Source organism: Dermochelys coriacea, chromosome 1, assembly GCF_009764565.3.
Source record: "Dermochelys coriacea isolate rDerCor1 chromosome 1, rDerCor1.pri.v4, whole genome shotgun sequence".
NCBI classification, from domain to species: domain Eukaryota; kingdom Metazoa; phylum Chordata; order Testudines; family Dermochelyidae; genus Dermochelys; species Dermochelys coriacea.
In genome coordinates, this window is record NC_050068.2 from 337,467,725 (window position 1) to 337,495,007 (window position 27,283).

The 27,283-nt window shown below is 45.6% G+C and overlaps 1 protein-coding gene across 4 annotated transcripts; it reads right to left on the reverse strand.

Annotated features, from left to right (window-relative positions):
* Positions 1 to 4: 4 nt before the first annotated feature.
* TMEM243 (transmembrane protein 243) lies at positions 5 to 27,025 on the reverse strand. Of its 4 annotated transcripts, none has more exons than XM_038389220.2 (5): positions 26,907 to 27,025; positions 25,590 to 25,902; positions 3,732 to 3,782; positions 2,002 to 2,106; positions 5 to 367 (listed from the first exon to the last, which is right to left on the reverse strand). In XM_038389220.2, exons 2-5 carry the CDS (start codon positions 25,665 to 25,667, stop codon positions 245 to 247), a joined length of 357 nt encoding a protein of 118 aa, XP_038245148.1. In that variant the 5' UTR covers positions 25,668 to 25,902; positions 26,907 to 27,025; the 3' UTR covers positions 5 to 244. The 4 variants fall into 4 exon arrangements, with proteins under 4 accessions (XP_038245148.1, XP_038245158.1, XP_038245179.1 ...); XM_038389230.2 differs by lacking the exon at positions 26,907 to 27,025 and adding an exon at positions 26,712 to 26,734; XM_038389251.2 differs by lacking the exon at positions 26,907 to 27,025 and adding an exon at positions 26,140 to 26,485.
* Between the last annotated feature and the right edge of the window lie 258 nt (positions 27,026 to 27,283).

Consider the following 27,283-nt stretch of genomic DNA (forward strand, 5'->3'; position numbering starts at 1 on the left):
TGAAAAAGCTTGTGCCCTTCTGAAACATCAGTATAGTTGGAATGTACATTAAGTGCAAAGTTAGCTCTTAAATAAAAGCAAAGTGTCATGTCATATGGCAATAATTCTTCCCAACACGAGGGATTTTAGATATACATTTACATGAAAATCATGTACTGATTATCCCTGAACAATCCATTTCTTCATCCCTGTCCAGTTGATTATCCCCTTTGTTTCTAGGATGGAGCTAAGAATAGTCTCACAATCATTTACCCACTTCATGGAAGTACAGGTTGGCACATATGCATAACATGACAATAGAAAATAAGATATAGTAAATTAGGTTCCTAAACTTAGGTTCCAAGTCTCCTTGTCGATACCAGTAGATCTAGAAAGGAGAGAGTGATTTTGCATTAGAAATAGAGTCCGGCATTTATATGTAAGATAAACAAACAGTCTATAGTTAAGTGCAACAGTAAGTAAGTGGGTGAAATTAAGAACTGCTAGGGTTTTATTTAACATCACCCCCTTTAAATCGGACTAAGGAGGAGAGAGCAGTTAATATAGGGAAACCTCACTGAAAACTAAGCACTAAGAAAAACCACCCACCTTTCTCTCTCAGCATTCTTGTGGAATGCACTTCCACACTGTAGGGAGATACTAACCACTCCTGTATTGCCTGTCAGTATCACAGTCTGCTTACTTACTGTTCCTATAGACTTAAGACCGTTTAATTTTGAGAAATGTTAATTATGCAAGTGATGCAACAGGTGAGCTTGCTTTGCAAACAGTAAGGCCTGGTCCACACTAGAAAATTAGGTCAGTTTAACTATGGTGGTTGGGGTGTGAGAAATCCACACCCCTGAGCCATGTAGTTAAACAGACCCAAGTCCTTGCGAAGGCAGCAATAGGTTGACGGAAGAATTCTTTTATCTGCCTACCTACCTCATCGCCTCTCAAGGAGGTGGAATACACAGCTGACAGGAGAATCCCTTTTGTCAGCATAGGTAGCGTCTATACTTAAGCACTACAGCAGTGTAGTTGTAGCATTTTAAGTGTAGACAAGCCCATAGATACAGAAGTGTCAATAAGCCATTAACATTTAAAGTGGAGTTATTTCAATGGTTGTTTGAATGCTAGGAAATTCACAGTTAAACAAATTGGAGTCAAATTTGAGAGAAAAATCCAAGTAATGAATGCCAGAAAGTTTTTACATACTAGAAATGCCAACATTAACTCTGCTTGCGTCCCTTTCCTGTGGCAGCTCCCACCAGTACAGAAGTCTTGCCTGTTGTGTATGAAGACACGCCATAGCTAGGGGGTCTACAAAATTCAGATGTGAAAACAGTGTCATGGACCGTGAAATATAATCTCTGGCTGCCCAGCTCTGAAGGCAGAGCCGAGAGCAGGGGCTGCTGCTAGCAGCAGCACAGAAGTAAGGGTGGCAATCCCATGACCGCCTTTTGGGTCAGGGCCCCCAGTTTGACAAATGCTATGGAGAAATCACACTCTTTAATGCAAGTCATGGCATAAATGAAATTTCCAGATGTGTAACACATCCATGAAATCTACTTATACTGTGACCAACCTGCGAAAAATATGTGATTTCTCCGTGATTTAAGTAAACCCTAACCACAGCCTGGTCTTTTGTTGTAGGATGTGACATGTACACTCTATGTAGCAAGTGCATAGACGAGCCTATTGTGAATGTGTTATAGTGGGATGTTGTGGCTTGGATGCTCAGGAGGGGACAATATGATCACAGAAATTAGAACAGAAGATATTTGATAGAAAGTCTATTCTGCTAGTGCAGAGGGATAAAGTCTCAACATAAGATATCTACCTTTGACCAATATCCAGTACCTCACCAGATTTCAAGTGCACACATGTACTATAATCTTACAGCTGCCCTACTTACTCTAAGTGTAGCGAGTTCACTACTGTATTATGGAAAACAAAAGGATCTATTATTCCATAAAATACAATTGTGTATATTTCACAATAAAAAGTAGGAATACTTACAAGTATGCCAGCAGAAACACTACACAAGGAGATGCAGAAAGCAAAAAATATATTCACTGGTTTTGGAGGTAGTTGAGGAAAGATAAGAGCACTGATCAGAGTGACCTGTATAGAGAAATACATTTTTTTCATAGTGTCAAAAAAAAAAAAAAAAAATCTGCACCCACTCAGGGAAGCAGAGTTATGAAGTGACCAAGGAAACAGTTTAGGATTCCACTTTGTCTCACCCACCCACCATGGCGAGAGGCATGAGGGAGGTGGGGGTATGAGAGGATGGAAAGGACTAGGGACATAGTTGTTTGAAAATTAAGTACCTCTAACCACATAGGCACAATCCTTAGTAATTGTACAATAGTTCCCTTCCAGTGGCCCAATACAATCCTCATGTGCATGTAGAAGGACAGATGGAAGTGGAAAATTCAAGGGTCACATACACAGAAACTTAAGGGAGAAAAAGCCCTCTAGAACTCCTTACATATTAACCAGAATAGTGCTCCCTCTGGCAGTCCTGAAAGATATCCTGCTCCCAGAGGGCACTAACCATCCCTCGTGGATGCAGGTCTTGCAGAATTATCTTGTACCTTGTCACCTCAAGGACCAGGTCCTACATAACTGGGTTTAATTTTGAAGGCCAGTCAAAAAGTTCCAACTGGCTACATAGCAGGTGGCTAGCCAAATGGCAAGCCAACTAAACAAAAAAAAAAGTACTGTAGCAGTGTGTCTGACTCTTTGCAGCAGCTAATTTACTTCCGAGGTTCTGGTCATAATTTACAAACATGTAAATGGTCCCCAGCTATCTTCCAACTTCCCCACCTATGCTCCATCCCAGCATTATTGCTTGGAACGGATGTTTTAGCTACATGTCTTCTAAGGCAGGGATCGGCAACCTTTGGCATGCGGCCCGTCAGGGAAATCCACTGGCGGGCTGGGATGGTTTGTTTACCTGCAGCATCGGCAGGTTCAGCCAATTGCAGCCCCCATCGGCCTGGAACAGCGAACCAAAGCCAGTGGGAGCTGCGATCGGCCAAACCTGCAGACGCTGCAGGTAAACAAACCGTCCCGGCCCACCAGCGGATTTCCCTGGCGGGCCACGTGCCAAAGGTTGCCGATCCCTGCTCTAAGGTGAAGCTCTAGGGAGTTGCGAGGCCGGAGTTTCTCTGTGACGGGCTTGGCATTCTATCCTGGGTTTGTTCAAGGATTCTTTCTCTGGACTTTCCAATAACAGGCTGGATTCCCTGAATATTCAGGTGCTACCCATCATGTTGGCTCTCAAAGGCAGGAGAGTCAGCAGCTACCATCACAGATCATGGAGTAGACTCCTCATTTTTGTGAAAGCATTTGGTTCTTTCAAGAGCTGGAGGAAAGCACAGAGAGATAGCACAGCGATGGGCACCTCAAACACATGTAAAAATTTCACCCAGCACTAGAGAGTGCTGCTGAAGAATTCCTTTCTCATGTGATTTGGGGAACTATTACTTGTTTTAAAAAAGGACTCCATTCCTGCAAAGCAGCAACAGAAAATAAAACTGCCAAAAGAAAATGGCGTTCTCCCTTCCCTAAAGACAAAGGGTCTCAAATTTCTAGCAAGCCAGTGTGCAAAGGATGGAAGCACTTGAGGCTAAAATCTGGGCCCATTCAGATCAGTGGAAGTTTTGCCATTAAACTTCAACAGAATCAGGATTTGAAGCATAGAAAGCAAAGAAATGCAGTTTGGGAAGTGGAATACTTACTATTAGCAACAAGGATGTTAAGCTACCAACAGCTAAGTTGATGATTCTATCCTGGAAGAAGGAAGAAAAGGAGAAAGTAACACACTTGGTTATCTGATTTATCATCCTAACATTTTATTAATGTGTGTATTACAATAATATGTAGAGGCCCGGGTGCCATTGTACTATGCACTGTACATACACACAGTGTTTGAGGGCCTCAGCCCCCAAGGAGCTTACAATTTAAGTAGAAAAGACAAACCAATTTTTTATATTCCATCCTTCATCTATATGCAGTTCTACTTTGAAATGTAACTACATCTCACTGGCAATCTTCCACTGTGTATTGAAGTCAGCAAATCTTGCTCTCAGTGACAAAAGCAAGCTGCTACTCCTTTCAACTCCTATAAGCCTTGCAGAGCCGACACCCCCCATTCTGAATGAGAGAGCTGGAGTCTGTTTCCTGTGCATTAACTTGGTTTTTAATTTTTTTTAAAAACCACTTTCCTGCGTTACCGGATTCTCACACCTGTATAAACCCACTAAAATAGTCTGATTGCACAGGGCTCTCTCTCTCTCACACACACACACACACACACACACACACACACACACACACACACCCCATTTAACCTGCAGAAGCTTTATTACTAGCAATGATGGAGGAGAGAACCCAGATTGAGATAGGTGTTAGGTCAAGTTTGTAGGGCTTGGGGAGGACCACCTACCATGTTTGTACTTTGAAACCAAATGAGATCTGTTCCCCAAGTTAGACACCTACATGACTTGGTGGTGATGGGGGACTTCAGCTACTCAGACATATGTTGGGAAAACAACACAGCAGGGCACATATTATCCAACAAGTTCTTGGAATGTAGTAGAGACAATTTTTTATTTCAGAAGGTGGAGACAGCTACTAGGGGAGAGGCTGTTCTAGATTTCATTTTGACAAATAGGGAGGAACTGTTTGAGAATTTGAAAGTGGAAGGCAGCTTGGGTGAAAGGGATCATGAAATGGTAGAAAGAGAGTACTTGTGGCACCTTAGAGACTAACAAATTTATTAGTTAATGCTCTAATAAATTTGTTAGTCTCTAAGGTGCCACAAGTACTCCTTTTCTTTTTGCGAATACAGACTAACACGGCTGCTACTCTGAAACGGTAGAGTTCATGATTCTAAGACAAAGGTAAGATCACTAGTGGTCTGCGAGCTCCATTCAGGTGGTTCGCGGATAGTTCCCTCTAAGGTGCGCGCTTGGGTGGCCACACACGAGAGAATGAAGGGCCATCCACCTAATTAGTGGAACCACTAATTAGGTGCCTGGGCCCTGGAGAAGATGCACATGTAAGGTGAGGTGGTGGCCTTGCAGGGAATAGGGGGTAGGTGGGAGGGAGCAGTGGGGTGAGAAGAAGGGGGGGGGGGGAAATTTGGTACATGCAGAGCTGTGGTGGCCAGAGAAAGGAGGTGACTTTTCCCAGCTCCAGGGCTGTGGCTGCCAGGGAGAGACAGCCCTCCTTCCCAGCCCCAGCTTGGGATCTGTTGCAGCAGGGGAGAGAGGGCACATCCATCGCATTAGAAAAGTAAGACTACTGATATTAAAATAGAAGTTGTGTGCTTTTATCTGTAGAACAAAAAACCATTAATTACTAAGTCTTTTTGTTAATAGCACTTTTATCCAAAGTGCTTTACAATATTTAGCTAACGGTAAAAATAACATTTGGAAAGATCATTAAGTGGTCCACCAAGACCCTCCGCAATTTTCAAGCAGTCCGTGGAAAAAAAAGTTTGAGAACCACTGTTCTAAGGGATGGTAGGAGGGAGAACAGCAAAAGAAAGACAGTGGATTTCAAGAAGGCAGACTTTAACAAACTCAGGGAGTTGGTAGGTAAGATCTCATGGGAAGCAAGTCTAAAGGGAAAAACAACTGAAGACAATTGGCAGTTTTTCAGAGAGACATTATTAAGGGCACAAGAGCAAACTATCCCACTCTGTAGGAAAGATAGGAAGTCTGGCAAGAGCCCATGCTGGCTTAGCCAGGAGATCTTCAATGATCTAAAAATCAAGAGTCCTACAAAAAGTGGAAACTAGGTCAAATTACAAAGGATGAATATAAAACAAACAACACAAGTATGTAGGGACAAAATTAGAAAGGCCAAGGCACCAAACGAGATCAAACTAGCTAAAGACATAAAGGGTAACAAGAAAACATTCTACAAATACATTAGAAGCAAGAGGAAGAGCAAGGACAGGATAGGCCTCAATGGAGGGGGGGGGGGGGGGACAACAACAGAAAATGTGGAAATGGCAAAAGGTGCTTAATGACTTCTTTGTTTCGGTTTTCACCAAGAAGATCGGTGGTGATTGGACACCTAATATAGTGAATGCCAGTGAAAATGAAGTAGGATCAGAGGCTAAAATAGGGAAAGAACAAGTTAAAATTACTTAGACAAGTTAGATGTCTTCAAGTCACCAGGGCCTGATTAAATGCATCCTAGAATACTCAAGGAGCTGACTGAGGAGATATCTGAGCCATTAGGGATTACCTTTGAAAAGTAATGGAAGACGGGAGAGATTTCAGAAGACTGGGAAAGGGCAAATATAGTGCCAATCTATAGAAAGGGAAATAACAACCACCCAGGGAATTACCGACCAGTCATCTTAAGATCTCTACCAGGAAAGAAAGATAATAAGGTGATAAGTAACAGTCAGCATGGATTTGTAAAGAACAAATCATGTCAAACCAACCTGATAGCTTTCTCTGACAGGGTAACAAGCCTTGTGAATGGAGGGGGAGGGGGGAAGCGGTAGACGTGGTATATTGTGACTTTAGTAAAGCTTTTGATACTGTCTCCCATGACTGTCTCATAAACAAACTAAGGAAACGCAACCTAGATGTAGCTACTATAAGGTGGCTGCAAAACTGGTTGGAAAACCGCTCCCAGTGAGTAGTTATGAGTCATGCTGGAAGGGCATAATGAGTGGGTTCCCGCAGGGATCAGTTCAGGGTCCGGTTCTGTTCAGTATCTTCATAAATGATTTAGATAATGGCATACAGAGTACACTTATAAAGTTTGTGGACGATAGCTAGCTGGGAAGGGTTGCAAGTGCTTTGAAGAATAGGGTTAAAATTCAAAATGATCTGGACAAATTGGAGAAATGGTCCAAAGTAAATAGGATTAAATTCAATAAGAACAAATGAAAAGTACTCCATTTAGGAATGAACAATCAGTTGCACACATACAAAATTGGAAATTACTGTCTAGGAAGGAAGAAAAGGAGTACTTGTGGCACCTTAGAGACTAACAAATTTATTTGAGCATAAGCTTTCGTGAGCTACAGCTCACTTCATCGGATGAAGTGAGCTGTAGCTCACGAAAGCTTATGCTCAAATAAATTTGTTAGTCTCTAAGGTGCCACAAGTACTCCTTTTCTTTTTGCGAATACAGACTAACACAGCTGCTACTCTGAAACCTGTCTAGGAAGGAGTGCTGTGGAAAGGGATCTGGGGTCATAGTGGACCACAAGCTAAATATGAGTCAACAGTGTAACACTGTTGCAAAAAAAGTGAACATCGTTCTGGGATGTATTAGCAGAAGTGTTGTAAGAAAGACATGAGAAGTACTTCTTCCGCTCTATTCCACTCGGATTAGGCCTCAACTGGAGTATTGTGTCCAGTTCTGCAAACCACATTTCAGGAAAGGTGGACAAATTGGAGAGAGTCCAGAGAAGAGCAACAAAAATTATTAAAGGTCTAAACACGACCTATGAGGGAAGATTGAAAAAATTGAGTTTGTTTTGTCTGGAAAAGAGATGACTGAGGGGACATGACAACAACAATTTTCAGTACATAAAACGTTTACAAGGAGGAGGCAGAAGAATTGTTCTTAACTCTGAGGACAGGACAAGAAGCAATGGGCTTAAATTGCAGCAAGAGACGTTTAGGTTGGACATTAGGAAAAAACGTCCTAACTGTCAGGGTGGTTAAGCACTGGAATACATTGCCTAGGGAGGTTTTGAAATCTCCATCATTGCGGATTTTAAAGAGCAGATTGGACAAACACCTGTCAGGAATGGTCTAGATAATACTTAGTCCTGCCATGAGTGCAGGGGACTTTTGATGTCCTCCTGAGGTCCCTTCCAGTCCTATGAGAGACACATCAGATTAGAACACTTCAAAATGGGGGAGGGGGGGGGACAACATACAGAACTGCAATATGCAAATCACTAACAGGATAAATGTTTAATCTAAAAAGTTCCATAGAGGAACAGGTGGTTTGTTTCTAAGTCTGCCAGGACCTGCATCAGCTGATTCTAGAACTCAAAGCAGCACAGGAGACAGCTCCCTGTAGTTTAAAGAGGTTACAGCTCCCTTCTCTGCTGTCAGCAACATTTGAAAGGTCATTGAAACTCTGCCCTGGTTTACACTAGGAGTTGAGGTCGAATTTAGCAGCGTTAAATTGATTTAACCCTGCACCCATCCACACGACGAAGCCCTTTTTTTCCAACTTAAAGAGCTCTTAAAATCGATTTCCTTATTCCACCCCGACAAGGGATTAGTGCTGAAATCGGCCTTGCCAGCTCGAATTTGGGGTACTGTGGATGCAATTAGATGGTAAAGGCCTCTGGGAGCTATCCCAGAGTGCTCCATTGTGACCGCTCTGGACAGCGCTCTCAACTCAGATGCACTGGCCAGGTAGACAGGAAAAGGCCTGCGAACTTTTGAATTTCAATTTCCTGTTTGGCCAGTGTGGCAAGCTGCATGCAGAGCTCATTAGCAGAGGTGACCATGATGGAGTCCCAGAATCGCAAAAGAGCTCCAGTATGGACCAAACAGGACATACGGGATCTGATCACTGTATGGGGAGAGGAATCCGTGCTATCAGAACTCTGTTCCAGTTTTCAAAATGCCAAAACATTTGTCAAAATCTCCCAGGGCATGAAGGACAGAGGCCATAACAGGGACCCGACGCAGTGCCATGTGAAACTTAAGGAGCTGAGGCAAGCCTACCAGAAAACCAGAGAGGCAAACGGCCACTCCGGGTTAGAGCCCCAAATATGCCGCTTCTATGATGAGCTGCATGCCATTTTAGGGGATTCAGCCACCACTACCCCAGCCGTGTTGTTTGACTCCTTCAATGGAGATGGAGGCAACACGGAAGCAGGTTTTGGGGACGAGGAAGACGATGATGATGAGGTTGTAGATAGCTTACAGCAAACAAGCGGAGAAACTGGTTTTCCCCAACAGCCAGGAATTGTTTCTCACCCTAGACCTGGAGCCAGTACCCCCCGAACCCACCCAAGGCTGCCTCCTGGACCCGCCAGGCAGAGAAGGGACCTCTGGTGAGTACCTTTTAAAATAGTATACATGGTTTAAAAGCCAGCATGTTTAATGATTAATTTGTCCTGGAATTCGTTGCTCTCCTGGACGTACTCCCAAAGCCTTTGCAAAAAGTTTCTGGGGAGGGCAGCCTTATTCCATCCACCATGGTAGGACACTTCAGCACTCCAGGCCAATAGCACGTACTCGAGAATCATTGTAGAACAAAGCATTGCAGTGTATGTTTGCTGGCGTTCAAACAACAACTGTTCTTTATCTCTCTGTGTTATCCTCAGGAGAGTGATATCATTCATGGTCACCTGTTCGAAATAGGGTACTTTTCTTAAGGGGACATTCAGAGGTGCTCGTTCCCGCCGGGCTGTTTGCCTGTGACCGAACAGAAATGTTCCCCGCTGTTAGCCACAGGGAGGGGCTAGCCACGTGGTGGGGGGAGGCAAAATGTGACCTTGGAACGAAAGCACATGTGCTATGTATGTAATGTTAACAGCAAGGTTTACCGTGAAAGAGTGTACCCATTGTTCTATAAAATGTGTCTTTTTAAATACCACTGTCCCTTTTTTTTCCTCCACCAGCTGCATGTGTTTCAAAGATCACAGGATCTTCTCCTTCCCAGAGGCTAGTGAAGATTAGAAGGCAAAAAAAATGCACTTACGATGAAATGTTTTCTGAACTCATGCTGTCCTCCCACACTGACAGAGCACAGACGAATGCTGGAGGCAGACAATGTCAGAGTGCAGGAAAGCACAAAATGACCGGGAGGAGAAGTGGTGGGCTGAAGAGAGGGCTGAAGCTGAAAGGTGGCAGCAGCGTGATGAGAGGAGGTAGGATTCAATGCTGAGGCTGCTGGAGGATCAAACTAATATGCTCCAGCATATGGTAGAGCTGCAGGAAAGGCAGCAGGAGCACAGACCACCGCTACAGCCCCTGTGTAACCAACCGCCCTCCTCCCCAAGTTCCATAGCCTCCTCACCCAGATGCCCAAGAACACGGTGGGGGGACCTCCAGCCCAGAGGATTGCCCAAGCAACAGAAGGCTGGCATTCAATAAGTTTTAAACTTTTAAAGTGCTGTGTGGCCTTGTCCTTCCCTCCTCCACCACCCCTCATAGTGCTTCTCTCCTCCACCACCCCTCCCAGGCTACCTTGGTAATTATCCCCCTATTTGTGTGATGAATTAATAAAGAATGCATGAATGTGAAGCAACAATGACTTTATTGCCTCTACAAGCAGTGATCGAAGGGAGGTGGGGAGGGTGGTTAGCTTACAGGGAAGTAGAGTGAACCAAGGAGCGAGGGGTTTCATCAAGGAGAAACAAACAGAACTTTCACACTGTAGCCTGGCCAGTCATGAAACTGGTTTTCAAAGCTTCTCTGATGCGCACCGCGCCCTCCTGTACTCTAATTGCCCTGGTGTCTGGCTGCGCTTAACCAGTAGCCAGGCGATTTGTCTCAACCTCCCACCCTGCCATAAACGTCTCCCCCTTACTCTCACAGATATTGTGGAGTGCACAGCAAGCAGTAATAACAGTGGGAATATTGGTTTCACTGAGGTCTAACCAAGTCCGTAAACTGCACCAGTGCGCTTTTAAAAGTCCAAATGCACATTCTACCATCATTCTGCACTTGCTCAGCCTGTAGTTGAACAGCTCCTGACTACTGTCCAGGCTGCCTGTGTAAGGCCTCATGAGCCATGGCATTAAGGGGTAGGCTGGATCCCCAAGGATAACTACAGGCATTTCAACATCCCCAACCATTATTTTCTGGTCTGGGAAGAAAGTCCCTTCCTGCAGCTTTTGAAACAGACCAGAGTTCCTGAAGATGCGAGCGTCATGTACCTTTCCCGGCCATCCCACGTTGATGTTGGTGAAACGTCCCTTGTGATCTACCAGTGCTTGCAGCACTATTGAAAAGAACCCCTTGAGGTTTATGTACTCGCCAGCTTGGTGCTCCGGTGCCAAGATAGGGATATGGATTCCGTCTATGGCCCCACCACAGTTAGGGAATCCCATTGCAGCAAAGCCATCCACTATGACCTGCACATTTCCCAGGGTCACTACCCTTGATATCAGCAGATCTTTGATTGGATTGGCTACTTGCATCAGAGCAGCCCCCACAGTAGATTTGCCCACTCCAAATTGATTCCCGACTTACCAGTAGCTGTTTGGCATTGCAAGCTTCCACAGGGCTATTGCCACTCGCTTCTCAACTGTGAGGGCTGCTCTCATCTTGGTATTCTTGTGCCTCAGGGCAGGGGAAAGCAAGTCACCAAGTTCCATGAAAGTGCCCTTATGCATGCAAAAGTTTCGCAGCCACTGGGAATCATCCCTGACCTGCAACACTATGTGGTCCCACCAGTCCGTGCTTGTTTTCTGGCCCCAGAAGCGTCATTCCACCACATGAACTTGCCCCATTAGCACCATGATACCTACATTGGCAGGGCCCGTGCTTTGAGAGAAGTCTGTGTCCATGTCCTCATCACTCTTGTCACCACGCTGACATTGCCTACTCACCCGGTTTTGCTTTGCCAGGTTCTGGTGCTGCATATACTGCTGGATAATGCACATGGTGTTTAATGTGCTCCTAATTGCTAAAGTGATCTAAGCGGGCTTCATGCTTGCCGTGGTATGGCATCTGCGCAGAAAAAAAAGCGCAGAACGATTGTCTGCCGTTGCTCTGATGGAGGGAGGGGTGACTGATGATATGGCTTACAGGGAACTAAAATCAACAAAGGGGGTGGCTTTACATCAAGGAGAAACAAAAACAACTGTCATACAGAATGGCCCCCTCAAGGATTGAACTCAAAACCCTGGCCAATGCTCAACCCACTAAGCTATCCCTCCCTCTGGTATTTCAGGCAAGACTGAATCTCTATTAAAGTTTTCAAGGTGCCCCTGACAGACCTCCCCAAAACGATTGTCGGCTGTTGATTTCATGGAGGGAGGGGGGAGCAAATGAATACAAAACAAATCTGGTCTATTTCTTGTTTTGATCCACTCCATCTCTCTTTTACATCTTTGCCTGGCAGCGGATGGTGCAGTAGGACTGCAAGCCATCCACGTCTCCTGGCTACCCGGCAGAAGATGGTGCAATAGGACTGCCTGCAGGACTAAAGAGAATGAACTGGTCGAGTCACTCCTAATTTAGTCCCTCCACCCATATCTGCCCAGGCGCTCCTGACCAACCTTATCGAGGCAGCCATGAGGATGGTTTTCAGGCCTGTTGCACTGTCTGCTGCCACAAGGCAATGGGTTGCTGCTGCTGTGTAGCAATGCAGTACCACATTTGCCAGCACCCAGGAGACATACGGTGACAGTGAGCTGAGCGGGCTCCATACTTGCCATAGTATGGCATCTGCACGGGTAACTCAAGAAAAAAAGGTGTGAAATGATTATCTGCCGTTGCTTTCACAGAGGGAGAGAGGGAGGGAGGGCCGGCCTGATGACGTACCCAGAACCACGCGTGACAATATTTTTTGCCCCATCAGGCATTAGGATCTCTACCCAGAATTCCAATGGGCAGCAGAGACTGCGGGAACTGTGGGATGGCTACCCACAGTGCAACATTCTGGAAGTCGACACTAGCCTCGGTACTGTGGAAGCACTCCGCCAAGTTAATGCATTTAGAGCATTTTTGTGTGGGGGGACACACAATCAACTATATAAAAAAGATTTCTAAAAAAATTACTTCTATAAATTTGACCTAATTTCGTAGTGTAGACATACCCTCTGACTTCAGGTCTTGGCTAATTGATTCCTTGTCCATTATTTGCTTCCACATGCATTTGGCATTTCAGTCTGGGCAAAAAATAAGAAAGATGGAGTGGTGTTCTACCCTCTCCCCTTCTGCAGAATGTTAAAGTAGCCTCTACTCTAGTTAAATATAACTAAAAGAAAATAGAATGGCAGGGGGGTATTGCGGCCTTAGACCTGCTATCACTGTATCAGGGAGTCTAGCTGAGTCTGTGTGTGAGACTGACATGAATGCTTCTGAATTAAAAGTAGCATTGTCGTGAAGCATCCAGAAGAAGCTGGTCACCAGGACCTCATGCAAGTCTCAGCCAAAAAGTTTACGTGCCTCACTAGTTGTTCAGAATATCAAATGCCAGGGTGTGAAGCCGAATAGAACCAGATTGTGGCACTAGGTTGGTACCAGCTGAGGGAAAGGGCCACCTAACAAACTCATCACCAACACTTACAGTACTTACATTGTCCTGACATGACATATATCCAGACACTGATCCTGCATACAAAATCCCAGTCTAAAAAAAGGGTGCTTGTTTTAGAGGAAGCTTACCATCTCTCCCTCCACTTTCCCATTAAGCGCCCAGACCTCCCTCTGAGCTGCTAAGCTCTTCCACTATGTCCCAACTGGATCTTCTCTGCCAGCACCCTGACTGGTTTTCAGATCCCCCATCATTTACAACGGAACCAGGATTCTAAAGATTAACACCCACATGGACACTTTTGTAACTATGTCTATTCCATGTCCATACAAGATCGAAGTGGAGCAATGACCTGTAGTTACACCATTACAGCTACCAGATCATACAGAAGCCGAAGGTATCTGGAACGCTCAGCTCCTAGAGGAGCACAGTGTAGAACACAAAAAGCGATGCAAAAGGCCACCTTGACTTCACAGGCTGTTGTCAAGGCCCAGAGCAGGCGTAAGCTCTGCACAGCTGCTGTCACCTGCCACAGTATTAAGTGGGGATCTGTGTAGACCTAAGTCAGAAGCATGCCACTTGCTTTGCACATGGGGCTATTTTTGTCCCCCTTTCCCACCCATATCTAACTCACGCTCTTCGTCTCCGAGCACAGGCAAAAGCATTCATCGCCTACTGAAGACAGTGTTTTAAATTGATGATTTTTTTTAATATAGGTTTTTAAAGAGAAAAGTAAAAGGTGAGAAGCAAAAGCCACTAGTTTTGTGGGGCTTTCAAGAAACAAAATTTTGTGCCAAGAAACTATTCTCAATTCTGCCAACATGTCATTGGGAGGGTGGGGGGAAGGGGAGGGAGGCACTAAGGAGGGGAGGGTATGGTGTATTCTGAGCTTAAGTTGTCATCAACAAAAGGGGACAGGTGCAGCCATTTCAACCAGCTTTCAAAATAACCTTACCCATTTGCCTAAATAGACAAGGATGCTCCTGGTAGAATGTGCAGGAGGGTGGTTGTGGGAAGAAGGGCTGGAGAGAAAGTTAACGTTTCTATTCCCAGAAATGTACTACTGCAGCTGCAACTTGTGTTACTTGAAGGTACTTTCAGCCATTCCAAGATTCACATTCATGGTGCCCCTTTATGACTAAAGGAAAAACCCAGAAAGAATAGTCATTTGTATCAAAGCAGCACGTACAAATCCCATAAGAGATTGGGGCCCCATTGTGCCGGGGCCATACAAAAACATGGTGAGAGACAGTCCCTGCCCCAAAGAGTTGACAATCTAAACAAACAATACAAGACAAAGTGGGGGGGGGGGAGAGCAACTCGCCCAACACCACAACAGGTTAGCAGCAGAGCCAGGAATAGAAGCCAGGTATCCCTACTCCCAGTCCAGTGTCACAGCCATGGGGCCACACTGCCTCCTGGAATTACATTTTAGGTGCTAACCCAGGATGTTTGAACACACCGTGGAGAGCAAGAGGGCGCAGGGGAATGCCCTTCATTCACTGAGCCAAGGGCACCTCGAGTTTCAGTGATGACAACCCTTTGGAAAGTTGGGGACTAGAGAAAAGAAACAAGAAAAATGGCAGTTTTCCCACTAACAAGCGTTTCTGATCCAAGGCAGAATTCAGTTTAATTTACATAAGACTGGCCATACTGGGTCAGACCAAAGGTCCATCCAGCCCAGCATCCTGTCTACCAACAGTGGCCAATGCCAGATGCCCCAGAGGGAGTGAACCTAACAGGTAATGATCAAGTGATCTCTCTCCTGCCATCCATCTCCACCCTCTGACAAACAGAGGCAAGAGACACCATTCCTTACCCAGCCTGGCTAATAGCCATTAACGGACTTAACCTCCATGAATGTATACAGTTCTCTTTTAAACCCTGTTAGAGTCCTAGCCTTCACAACCTCCTCGGGCGAGGAGTTCCACAGGATGACTGTGCGCTGAGTGAAGAAGAACTTCCTTTTATTTGTTTTAAACCTGCTACCCATTAATTTCATTTGGTGGCCCCTAGTTCTTATATTATGGGAACAAGTAAATAACTTTTCCATATTCACTTTCTCCATACCACTCATGATTTTATAAACCTCTATCATATCCCCCTTTAGTCTCCTCTTTTCCAAGCTGAAAAGTCCTAGCCTCTTTAATCTCTCCTCATATGGGACTCGTTCCAAACCCCTAATCATTTTAGTTGCTCCTTTTCTGAACCTTTTCTAATGCCAGTAGATCTTTTTTGAGATGAGGGGACCACATCTGTACGCAGTATTCAAGATGTGGGCATACCATGGATTTATATAAGGGCAATAAGATATTCTCAGTCTTATTCTTTATCCCTTTAATGATTCCTAACATCCTGTTTGCTTTTTTGACTGCCGCTGCACACTGAGTGGACGTCTTCAGAGAACTATCCACGATGACTTCAACATCTTTCTCCTGATTATTGTAGCTAAATTAGCCCCCCCATCATATTGTATGTATAGCTGGGGTTAATTTTTCCAATGTGCATTACTTTACATTTATCCACATTAAATTTCATTTGCCATTTTGTTGCCCAATCACTGAGTTTTGGGAGATCTTTTTTCAGGGACCATAGCTGAATTTGAACCTAGATGAAAATGGAAGCCCTAGACCACTGCAACTTCCCTCTTATGAAAGCAGGCAGAACCTTAACTTTCATGTTAAATAGTGCACAAGAGAGATCAAGACTTCAAAAATTTGGCAGGCATCTACCTGCTCACCAGAGACTGATCTGAAAGTCAAGCATCACTCACTTGTGAGGTCCTGAGGCAGTGCCCCAGGGAGAAGGCTAGTTCTACCCTCACCTACAGCTGGGCACATTAGCCTGACTGTCCCAAAGACCAGAGCTCTGGGATTCACACTAAATGGAACTAACTTTCACGTAGGCCTTTGGCTAGCAGAGGTCTGAAGTGTCAAGCTCCCTCTCCTGCTAGCCGCTGAAAGGGAGAAGGAGCTTTCTGTCATCTCCCCTCCCTTCCTCCAGCATGGATCACTGTTGCCCACAGAAAAGGGAACAGCAGTGGTGAAACTGACCCATCTTGTTAATTTCATTCTGCTACTGCTGTGCAACGCCAGGAACAGAAGTAACGAGAATGGAGCAGTCTGCAGCCACCAAGGCAATCCTGCATTACTTTATACTCCAGTCGCATCGGGATGGGTTTTTGGTTTATAAATTGACTCAAATCCTGCAGCAATTGATGGTTTAGAGGACACACACATACCCCTACCTCCTCTAGACCTGGCAAGTGGACTTTTGAAGCCCATTAGACCAGTGCCAATTTATATTAAACCAGGTAAGACGCATTCAGTTGCTATTCTATAGTAAAGCAGCAGCATTTCATAGCAAGGTTGAACTTTTCTCAAACCTACATTCATTAAAAAGCAAGTTCCTACAGAATGTGTCCTTTGGTCTTTTGCCAAGTCAAAGCGGAGGTGGGGGGACATGTTAGGATACATGTCAGTAATGTCCTTTCCTGGAAATAAGGACTCAAATCTTGCCCCTTCCATCCAGCTGAACTCAGAAATGCTTTAATAGGGACAGCCGTGTTAGTCTGGATCTGTAAAAGCGGCAAAGAGTCCTGTAGCACCTTATTGACTAACAGACGTATTGCAGCATGAGCTTTCATGGGTGAATACAGACATGGGTGCATGCATCCGACGAAGTGGGTATTCACCCATGAAAGCTCATGCTCCAATATGTCCGTTAGTCTATAAGGTGCCACAGGACTCTTTGCTGCTTTAATAGGGACATTGTCAAGTTTAGATTTTTTTTTTTTTAAATAAACTGGCTAATCTAAAACTCAAGTTTCTGATACAGCCCCCTTTAAATAGTATAGACAGGGTTTTTTTGGTAGGTTTTTCCTTTTTTTAAATTTTACATTTCCCCCCCTCCATGCTGATGTGCAAGGATCTTTATAAAATGCCATCAGTCCTCCCCTCTGCTATGTGCATGCCTGCCATCTCTTCATTGTCAGCTTTGCTGCTCCAATCATGAATAGCGAACATCCACTTGCACAGGGGGCCCTGAAAAGTTAAGCTGCTCAGGCTTTGGCTTCAGCCCCGGGTGGTGGGGCTCGGGCTTCAGTTTTCTGCCCTGGATCCCAGCGAGTCTATTGCCGGCCCTGTTCTCGGATTTATTTTGGCTGACCCTTTCCCCACCCAACACACACAAAAACAAAATCTGCTCATGGCCCCCAGGGGCCCCATGATCCCTGGTTGAGAACCACTGGTCTAGTGCAGGAGTCCTCCATCCTCCCCATATTGGGACACAACTAGGGTGACCAGATGTCCCGATTTTATAGGGACAGTCCCGATATTTGGGTCTTTTTCTTAGATAGGTTCCTATTACCCCCCACCCCCGTCCCAATTTTTTCACATTTGCTGTCTGGTCACTCTAGACACAACAATTCCTCCCCTTCAGCAAGGCGAGAGTGACTGTGACCCACAGGCGCTTGCATGCAACCTCCTAGCTACGACTCCCCAGCCTAATGCAACAGTTGTCAGACCATGGTCTATGGCCTGTAGTGGTCCTTGGGGCACTTGCTGATCAGCAGAGAGCTTGCTGGCTGACAGGACAACAAGTCTCCTTATCTCCAGCTGCTTTATTGAGAGACACTGAACTTTACTTTCCACACGCAAGTAGTTACCGAAGTTGCCATGGGGAAGTTCTGTGATTGCAAATGGGAAGGGAGGTATTCCAGTGGTTAACGCACAGATCTAGGTTCTAATCCTGCCTCTAGCACAGACATGCAGAGTGACCCTGGGCAGGTCACTTAACCTCTGTGCCATAGTATCTACATCTATAGTACTTAGAGATCTGCCCGCACTGTAAGCTCTGCAGGGCAGCAAGAGAGTCTTTCACTCAGTATGTACAGTGCTATGCACACCTACGGAGCTCAATGCTAAATGTGCAGCCATCTCTGAGGTAAAACAGCTTTTCTGTTCCAACAGTGCACAGACCTGCAGAAAGATACCCTAACCTATTGAAGCTACAGGAAGATTTTCAATAGGTAGAATAGAGGCGTGCCCCAGATTTGAACCTGGCTCACCGTACTCTTGCAGAAGCATGCCAAGGGATCACTGGAGGCCACAAACAGAAACTATTTCATGTCTCTGCTTTTGAGCCACATTGAAGATACAGTTTAAAGCATGAAGAGGGAAAGCCTCTCACAACAGCAGTAAAAGAACAATGTCAGGCATCTCAGATTTGCACAGTGGGAACTGCTATGAAGCTTTAAAAAAAGAAAACAGAACCCATGTGTTATGTTCATGGCATACACTTGAGAAGCTTGTTTCTCTCTAACAGTCTTGCAGAAAAGTTGCAATGCAACCCTGCTGTATTCCTTAGGATTCTGAATGAGAGAACAGAGAAAAAGCAGGCTGCTCACTAAAATAGAAAGGCACAACTCAACCTGCCTCTAGGCCAGCAGTTCTCAACCCGCCGCCCAATTAGCACACAGCTGCAGCTCAGCTGCGTGCTTTTAAAAAAAAAAAATTACAAATTTGCTGCTCTGATTTGGCAGGGGGAGGGGGTGGCTCAGGGGGACACAGTGTCTGTCTGCCTGCTGGAGTGCTCCTGCTAGCAGGGGGCTGGACGAGTGCCACAGGGGGGCAGGATGTGGGAGAGTGGATCTCTGGCCAGCTTTATCGGGGGGGGGGGGCGCTCTGGGAACTAGGGGTTTGCTGGGATGCTGAAGCACCTCCAGGGTTCAGGTGGGGCTCCGCTCCTGGCCCTGTGCCAGGCACTCCGTTCCTGGTTCGCCGCCGGGGGTCCGAATCCCAACTGCCAGCCCCATGCGGCGATGTCCAGCTGCCAGGCCCTGCACCCCGGGCTCCACTCATGGCCCCACTCTCCGGAGGGGTCTCTGGGCAGGGGGCACTGGGCATAAGGGACTATGGGAGGTTTTTTTGGGGGGAGAGGGGGCGGCACTGTGGTTCTCAACCTGCAGCCCACAATGATAAATAGGTGGAGAACCACTGCTCTAGTCCGGGGGCACCAACCTTCGGCACGCGGTCCATCAGGGTAATCCAGCAGCAACCCGCGGTTTCCTGCAGCTCCCATTGGCCAGGAACAGCGAACCACAGCCACTGGGAGCTGTGGGGGGGGCCATGCCTGCCGATGGTCAATGTAAACAAAATGTCTCGCGGCTTGCCAGCGGATAACCCTGATGGGCCCCATGCTGAAGGTTGACGCCCTCTGCTCTAGACTGTCTGCACAACTAACTGCCACTAGATCCAGAGATCCCATGCTTCCATACAGACTGCAAGTAGGATCAGGGAGAAAAAAAAAAAAAAACAAAACTCTGAAATCTAAAGTGACAGCCTACAATTTTAACACCATTTTAAATACACCAGAATATTAAAATGCAAAATCACGTCATGTTCCTTTCACATGGGTTGGGATGAAAGAATGGTCATTGGCCAAGATTTTTCAACAGCAGCTAGTAATTTTGGGTGCCTAACTGGAGGCTTTACGGGGCCTCATCATACTCACCATTTTCTTAAAGTCAGGCTCCTTTAAAAGATCTCAGGTTAGGCACCCAAAATTAGCAGCTGCTTTTGAAAATAAAAATAATAATAATAAAAAAAAAGCTTGCCCATTCTGCCTACAGCCAGCGAGTTAGACAAAGCTTTTCCTTCTGTTTGTGTATCACATTCTATTCAATACTAAAATGATGAAATCGCAGGACATTTTCGTGCATGTGTAATCCATCAGGCTCAGGCACCCATGAGACAGCTGATCGAAAACTCCAATCCCACATCAGTAACTACAGTAAACGTGAAGTCAGACTGAAAGTTAAAGCAACAACAAAAAAACAGTCTGCTGGGAACAGTTCTCCAGCCTGTGGCTGGTTTAACAACTAAATCTAGCTGATTAACCAATTCCATTTCAAGGTCTAAATCCCCAGTTCAGGAAAGGTATTGGCAATACCTCCCAACATTGTGTCAGCCATAAATTTGATTCACACACTTCAACTTTTTGTGCTGTCAAAAGAAAAAAAAAAAGTTAAATAAGATTGGTCCCAAAATCATCCCTGAGGAATTTCACCAGTAACCTCCCTCTGGCCTGATAGTTCACTTTTCAGTATGATCTGTTGCAATCTCCTCTCCAAGCAGTTCCTTATCCATCCTTCAATTCTCATATTAATCCCTATCTTCTCCAATTTAACTAATAATTTCCCATGTGGAACTGTCTCAAATGCCTTACTGAACTCCAGGTAGATTAATATTTTTAGACCAAGGAAATGCAGTAGATTTAGTTACCTTCTCAAAGGAAGGGATCAGGTGGGTCTGGCACAATCTACCTTTTGTAAAACCATGTTGCATTTTATTCCAATTACTGTTCACCTCTATGTCCTTAACTACTTTCTCTTTCAAAATTTGTTCCAAGGCCTTGCACACACTTGAGGCCAAATTTACAGGCCTGTAGTTTCCCCAATCGCTTTCGCCCCTTTCTTCAAAATAGGAACTGTATTAGCAATTCTCCAGTCATAGGGTACAACTCCCAAGTTTACAGATTCATTAAAAATCCTTGCTATTGGGCTAGCAATTACATGTGCCAGTTTCAATATTCTTGAATGGAGATTATCTGGGCCCTCTGATTTAGTCCCATTAAACCGTTTGAGTTTGACTTCCATCTCAGAGATGGTAATTTCTACTTCCATATGCTCATTCCCATTAGTCATCCTGCCACTACGTCTAAATTCTTCATTAACCTTATGAAAAACTGAGGCAGAGCATTTGTTTAGGTGTTGGGCTATACAAGATTATCTTTAATCTTCTCCCCATGCTTAGTGGTCCCACTTTTTCTTTCTTTGTTTTCTTTTTATTTATATGGCCCATTTCAGCTCTGCGCAATCTTCCTATGATTCTGTGCCAGAGGAGCAAAATCAATCAGAGCAGGAGAGATCCAGAAATCCAGGTCAGGATGAATCCATGCCAGAAGGGGAGGGATTGGAAAGGGTCATGGTTTTGGCATTCTCCGCCAACTAAAGAAAAGGCTGCTAACTACAGGCTTTCACCCAAGAGTACCAGATGCTGTACTTTCAATTAAGAAGTCTGAAATTATGGTGTCATAATTCAAGCTTAGCCATTTTGTCCTGTCCAATGGCCAAGTCCTACCAAACTCTGTTTCAGCAAATGACAAGGTTTTAAAGAGACACCTCTCATGCCTCGGGGATCCCACAGCATTTTAATTAGGACTTTGGTACCAGCAGTGCAGGGATCATGTAGGCAGATCCCACCGTTATCACACAACCCATCACAAGACAACTGGTGGGGCTGGAAAGCGAGGGAATGGGAAGTGGGAGAAGAGCAGCACCCTAATTGATATATGGCAAGTAGAGCGGTAGCTAGGCCCGGTCTACCTGATGTCTGCTTGGTGGCCCCTCAGCAGCTCCTGGTGAAAGTGTATCCATTTTATTAATTTCACAGCACATCACCCATGTCGCTGTCAGACTTGAGAGAGGCTGTAAGTTTGGCCTCAAGTGTGTGCAAGTACAGGAACTCCTCACTTAAAGTCGTCCGGGTTAACATTGTTTCATTGCTGATCAATTAGGGAACATGCTCATTTAAAGTTGCGCCATGCTCCCTCATAACAGTGTTTGGCAACCACCTGCTTTGTCCACTGCTTGCAGAAAGAGCAGCCCGTTGCAGCTAGCTGGGGGGGAGGAGGGGGAGGCTTGAAACCAGGGTGTGTTGACAGCCCCCCTAAGTTCCCTGTGCGGCAGCCACCCAGCAGGCTATCAATTGCAGGCAGTTCAGCTGTCCCTCCCCCCACTGCCGTGTGCTGCTCCTGCCCTCTGCCTTGGAGCTGCTCCTGGGAGCCTCCTGCTTGCTGTGTGGGTGGGTGCTAATATCAGGGTGTCCCCCTCTCCCAGCTCCTGTACCTTATGTCCACAGAGCAGGGTGGGGGGACACCACAGGGCTTAGGATGGAGGGAGCTTGCTGGCAGCAGCTGCTGTCTCAACTTGCTGATCTACTTAAAAAGGCAATATACTTAGAGTGGGGTCAGTGTACTTAAAGGGGCAATGCGCCTCTCTCTCTCTCTCACACACACACACACACACACACACACACACACACAGAGTGTGCGTCTCTGTCTCTCTCTGCCATGCTGTCTCCCCTCCCTCCATTCTTGCTGCTTTGCGGAGCATGAGGCTACATTAACAACAATGGGTTAACCCTTGAGGACTCAGCAGAGTGCTAGTTCATTTAGCAGTAAGGCATCCCCTGAGAAATATCCCACCCTCTGACTTCACCACCTCAACCAAGCTTCACAATTATCATTGCTGTGTACAGTATTAAGTTGTTTGTTTAAAACTTACTGTGTGTGTGTGTGTGTGTGTGTGTGTGTGTGTGTGTGTGTGTGTGTGTATGTATCTTTTGTCTGGGGAAAAAAAATTCCCTGGAACCTCCCCCTACAATTTACATTAATTCTTATGGGGAAATTGGATTCGCTTAACATGATTTCGCTTAAAGTAGCATTTTTCAGGAACAGAACTACAATGTGAAATGAGGAGTAATTGTACAGGAATTGAGAAGTATCCCGGTCAGTAGTTTGGAAGTCCGCTAGTGGGCCTCCCAGGTTTCTCCTGCAGAAGCCACCAAAACACTTCATAAACAGCAGTGTACAAAATGTAGCTAGGTTTGTAAATTTGGGAACAGTTAGTAAACTCAGTTATTTGGAATATAACTGTGTTTCTGTGGTTTCCTTATAATCTTAGCCTCATGTAAAGCGTAAGGCAGAGCCAGCGCCCGGAGGTATTCAAGTCTAGACATGGTCCCTTCAGATCAGATTTGAGTCATAGTGGAATTTTACCCTGTTTGCGGTCCATACTATATCCATCCTAAGGGTAAATGATGGACTTCAGTGCTAATAAAAAAACGTGTTTCGGTGCTATATTCTCACACACACTTAAAGCACCGGGTAGGAAATTAATGTGGTGTGAAGAGTTTAAAAAAAACAAAACAAAACACACACACACGAAAACGGAGGCCCTGATCCTGCAATTGGCTCCATGTGAGCAGAGCCCTGTGCCCATGTTCAGCTCTTCAATAGGGCTCAGCACCAGGATTCATTGCCGTGGCCTGCAGGATCACGGCCAAAGCCGGGGAGCTATTCAACATAAAATTGTAATAAAAACCCTTCCATTGTCTATTACCCTCCTAGATGAGGAAAAACAGAGCTGAAAGGGAGAGATATCTCCTCTTAGATATTCACTGCATATTTACCCCTTACATTTTGGGCACCTCTGAAGTTAGCTTGACTGGCACTTTTTGGTTTCTCCAGGCAACGACGAAGGCAGAACACAACTAACGCTCTTTCTGGTGAGAAGTTCAAGAGCCCAAAGGGTTGTTTTTCCAGGGCTCTCACAAAGTCAGGAGCTGTGTATAATTTTGAAGGTGCACGGTAATGAATTCACAGCTATCTAGGAGTTCTCAGCTGTCACTTAGCTGCATGCCATGCCCACTCAGAACTTTGTGGCAGCAACAGGGATCGAACTCAGATCCTCCTGCTCCAGAAGGCCAGGCCCTACCACTTACGCTACGAGGATAAACCATGAAAGACTAGGTATTCAGCCAAAGTCACTGTACTATAGAGTCATTCTCATGCTCTCTCTGTGGCCCTATGACTGGGTAAGTATTTATCCCCAGTGGAACAGTCACTGGGCCAGAGAGAGAATGACTCTGTAGTCCAGTGGTTAATACACCCCCCAGGCAGAGGGAGACCTGGCATCCAGTCCCCCTACTCCATTTAGTTTCATTTTTTAATCCAGAGTGGAACAACTTCAACAGGAGGGACTGAGGGAGCCCCATATCAGAATAGCCCAGAGGTTAGAGAACTGTCCTCAGAGGATTTGAGCTGTGGTCTCCCAACTTTCCCCGCTTCCAGCAGAGGGGGAGAATTACACCTGGGATGTGGGAGACCCAGGTTAATGCTCTACTCACTGGGCTAGAAGTTATGAAATGGGCACCCCACCTATTGAAGGGAACCCAATCCTGTAGGCAGCCTCTAAACCCATCAACCAGATTGGACCTGGCAAGCAATTTAGGTGGCTAAACACTTATCTTCTCCCAGTACACGACTCACTCTGCGGCTCTGGACACCAAGAGTGAGGCAGCAGCGTGCAAGCCCAGAAGCAAATACTTGGGCACAGAGGAAACTTTTACCCTGAAAACTTCGGCACTAAATTTAGCCATCTACAGGGTTCAGGAAGTTTTACGGATTACAGGGGAACCAAAACTGGGATTTAGGCTCCTAAGTATCTTTGCTGATCTGGGGCTTAGTTACTAGCAATATAAATAGCGTTACAAGAAGTTGTTCCTGCCACCTAGAACCGCCCCAGGGGTCATGTTCAAAACATTTGACATTCTCTAATTAATCTTCACCAAATCTATCAAGTAGGTATCGCCACCATTTCACAGGTGATGAAACTGAGGCAGGGAGGTTGAGCGATTTGCTCAAGAATTAATGCTGCCCCGTTCCAGTCGGCTGCTCAGACCACAATTCACAAATTCATAGTTATCTCAAGAAAAAAGCAGGACAAGAAAAAGAGTCAGGGGACAAATTCCCCCCATTCCCCCAACCCTTTGAAATAATCCCACAAAACCAGAGAATTGCAAAGTATTTTGCCAAGTTGCCATAGCACAAAGACCCCATTATTGGAAGATCCCACAACACTGAGCAACTAACACCATGTGCGAGACATATGCAGTTTGTAGGGTGACCAGATGTCCTGATATTAGGAGCTTTGTCTTATTTACCCAACTATATCCTCCCCGCCCGCAAAAAAAACAAAACAAAACAAAAAAAACACCAAACAAACAAACCAGGGTCATGATTTTTCACTCTTGCTGTCTGGTCACCCTTGCAATTGGGCAAGTCACGGACACATTACACACCACCACCACTGCACAATCACAGCATTCATTTTCAAGATGACCCTCTGCAAAGCACCCTATCACAACTGCTGACATGGGACCCTACAAAGGCTCTGAAGAACCCTTCAAATTCTGCAAATAATCCCAGTGGCTCTGTGCCTTTAGATCAAACAACAAAATCTCTATTCAGCCCCCTGCTTTCCAGAGGCCCTAGTACACCTGTGAAGTATCCCGTGGGTGTGGAAGTACTTCTTGCTAGAGAAAGTTCAACTTTTATTTAAAAAAGGGGGTGGGGGGTGCAATTAGTGATTACTAAGAGATTGAGTAAGCTACTTATTGCAGATGAAAATGCCAAATACTGCTTTCCAACAAACTTCAAGTAGCTCTACCCCTGCTTCAGAAAGGAGCCCTTTATTAGCCAGCTCTTGGAGAGGAAAGGGGGCAGCAGAGAGATCTCTCCAAAGCAGAATCAGGTCTTACCCTTGCTGAAGTTTCTCCAAAGAGAGGTCTGTTGTCCAGTCCACCCGTGCCATAGGTTCTAGTTGTATAGTCTTCCATTTCCTCCCCAAAATAAATTGTGGCACTCACAGAGAGAGAGAGATTATCTCAAAACAAAATCCCCCCTGTCTCAAGAGGCCTTAAACGCATGGCACAGAATGTGTGAGCAAGAGTTATTTATGGAAAATACATCTCTCCTGGCTTTGGGTGCTACATACAACACATGGCTCAGAGCCAAGGATCCAAGTCTCCCCTCCAAGCCTTCGCTTTCTTCTTCATGATCAGAAGCTGCTGCCTGCCAGAGACAAACACAAACGATAAATATTGTACCTAGGGCAGCCTGGTTGATTTATTATTGTGTATTTCCCCTAATGGAAGTAATCAAGGCTGTTAACAGGGAGACCATGCCAGGAGTCCTTTTCTCCCCCACTCCCAACAAAAGCTCCATTCTTTTGGAGATCAATTAAACAAAGCTGCCTTTCTGCAGCTGCTGCCCCTACCCCACCATCATGGCTCCAAGTTCGAGGCTCACGAGCTGGGGGTTGGCAGAGGGGTGAGTCTTGTGGGAAAGGAAATCTTGTCCCAGCTTCTTTCCTCAACCACAGGATTCACTTCTGGTGCTCAACCAAGCAATCAGCTTAGACTAGGTGCAGGGCATTTATCAGAGAAGGGGGTGCCGAGTATATGCCAAAGGTTACAACAGAAACTAATGCTTTTCTTCCCCTCTGCTGGAACTTGTTTGCTGGGAGAAGAGGGGGGAGAGATTATAAAAAATAAAATCCAACAGAATTTTATAATAAGAGGAAATTAAGGGATCCACGATTTCTGTTCCCCTTCCATTTTAAATCAGGCCGCCACCGCCCGCAATAATCTTGGATTCATGTCCCACTTGCTTCCTCTAGTCTATAATCAGACACGAGCTCCCTCAAGAATAACCCTTCTTTTCCCGGAGATCTGCAGCGGCCTGAGCAAAAGGGGAGGGAAAAGAGCCAGGCACCAACCCCTTTCATCCATCCCTTGAAAGACTGATTCGTCTCTTAAGGGAAAACACACAAACGCTGAAGACCAAAAACAAAGCAACCCTGATCAGAGAAACCGAAATACCAGATGTGATCACTTTTCCCCTCCTCTCCTCCTGCCCCGACAGCGAACCCCCGTACATATCCCAAGCGAGAAGCCCGCCCCCTTCTACACACGGGGCTGACCCCCCTCTGGGGAACACGTGTCCAAGGGGCCCGCAGTAGCGAACGTTCGGAAACAGAACGTTGGCGTCGCTAAGATTCCATCGGTGCTACTTACCCCCGTAGTGTACCCCAGGGAAGCTACAGCAGATACAAGCACCCCCAACCCTGCCCTTCACTGGTTAATATCCTTGCAGGCGCTGTCGCAAACCAGCCCTCCCCTACCTACAATCCAGCCTCCCCCGTGATCTCACTGCCAGCCCGATCCAATCACAGGCAGGAGAGGACCTGCACTTGCTGCAATTCTTTATTTCCCGAGCTTGCAGGTTTGTTTATTTTGAAAGGGAAATAACTGTTTGGGACATTGATACGTGAGCAGCTAATCAGTAACCGGGCAACGTGAGAGTCACATTATTTTAAGATTTTTTTTTTACCCTTAAGTTCAGCTTTATTATTAATAATAATTAAATGGATCATTGCTAATAGTAACAATAC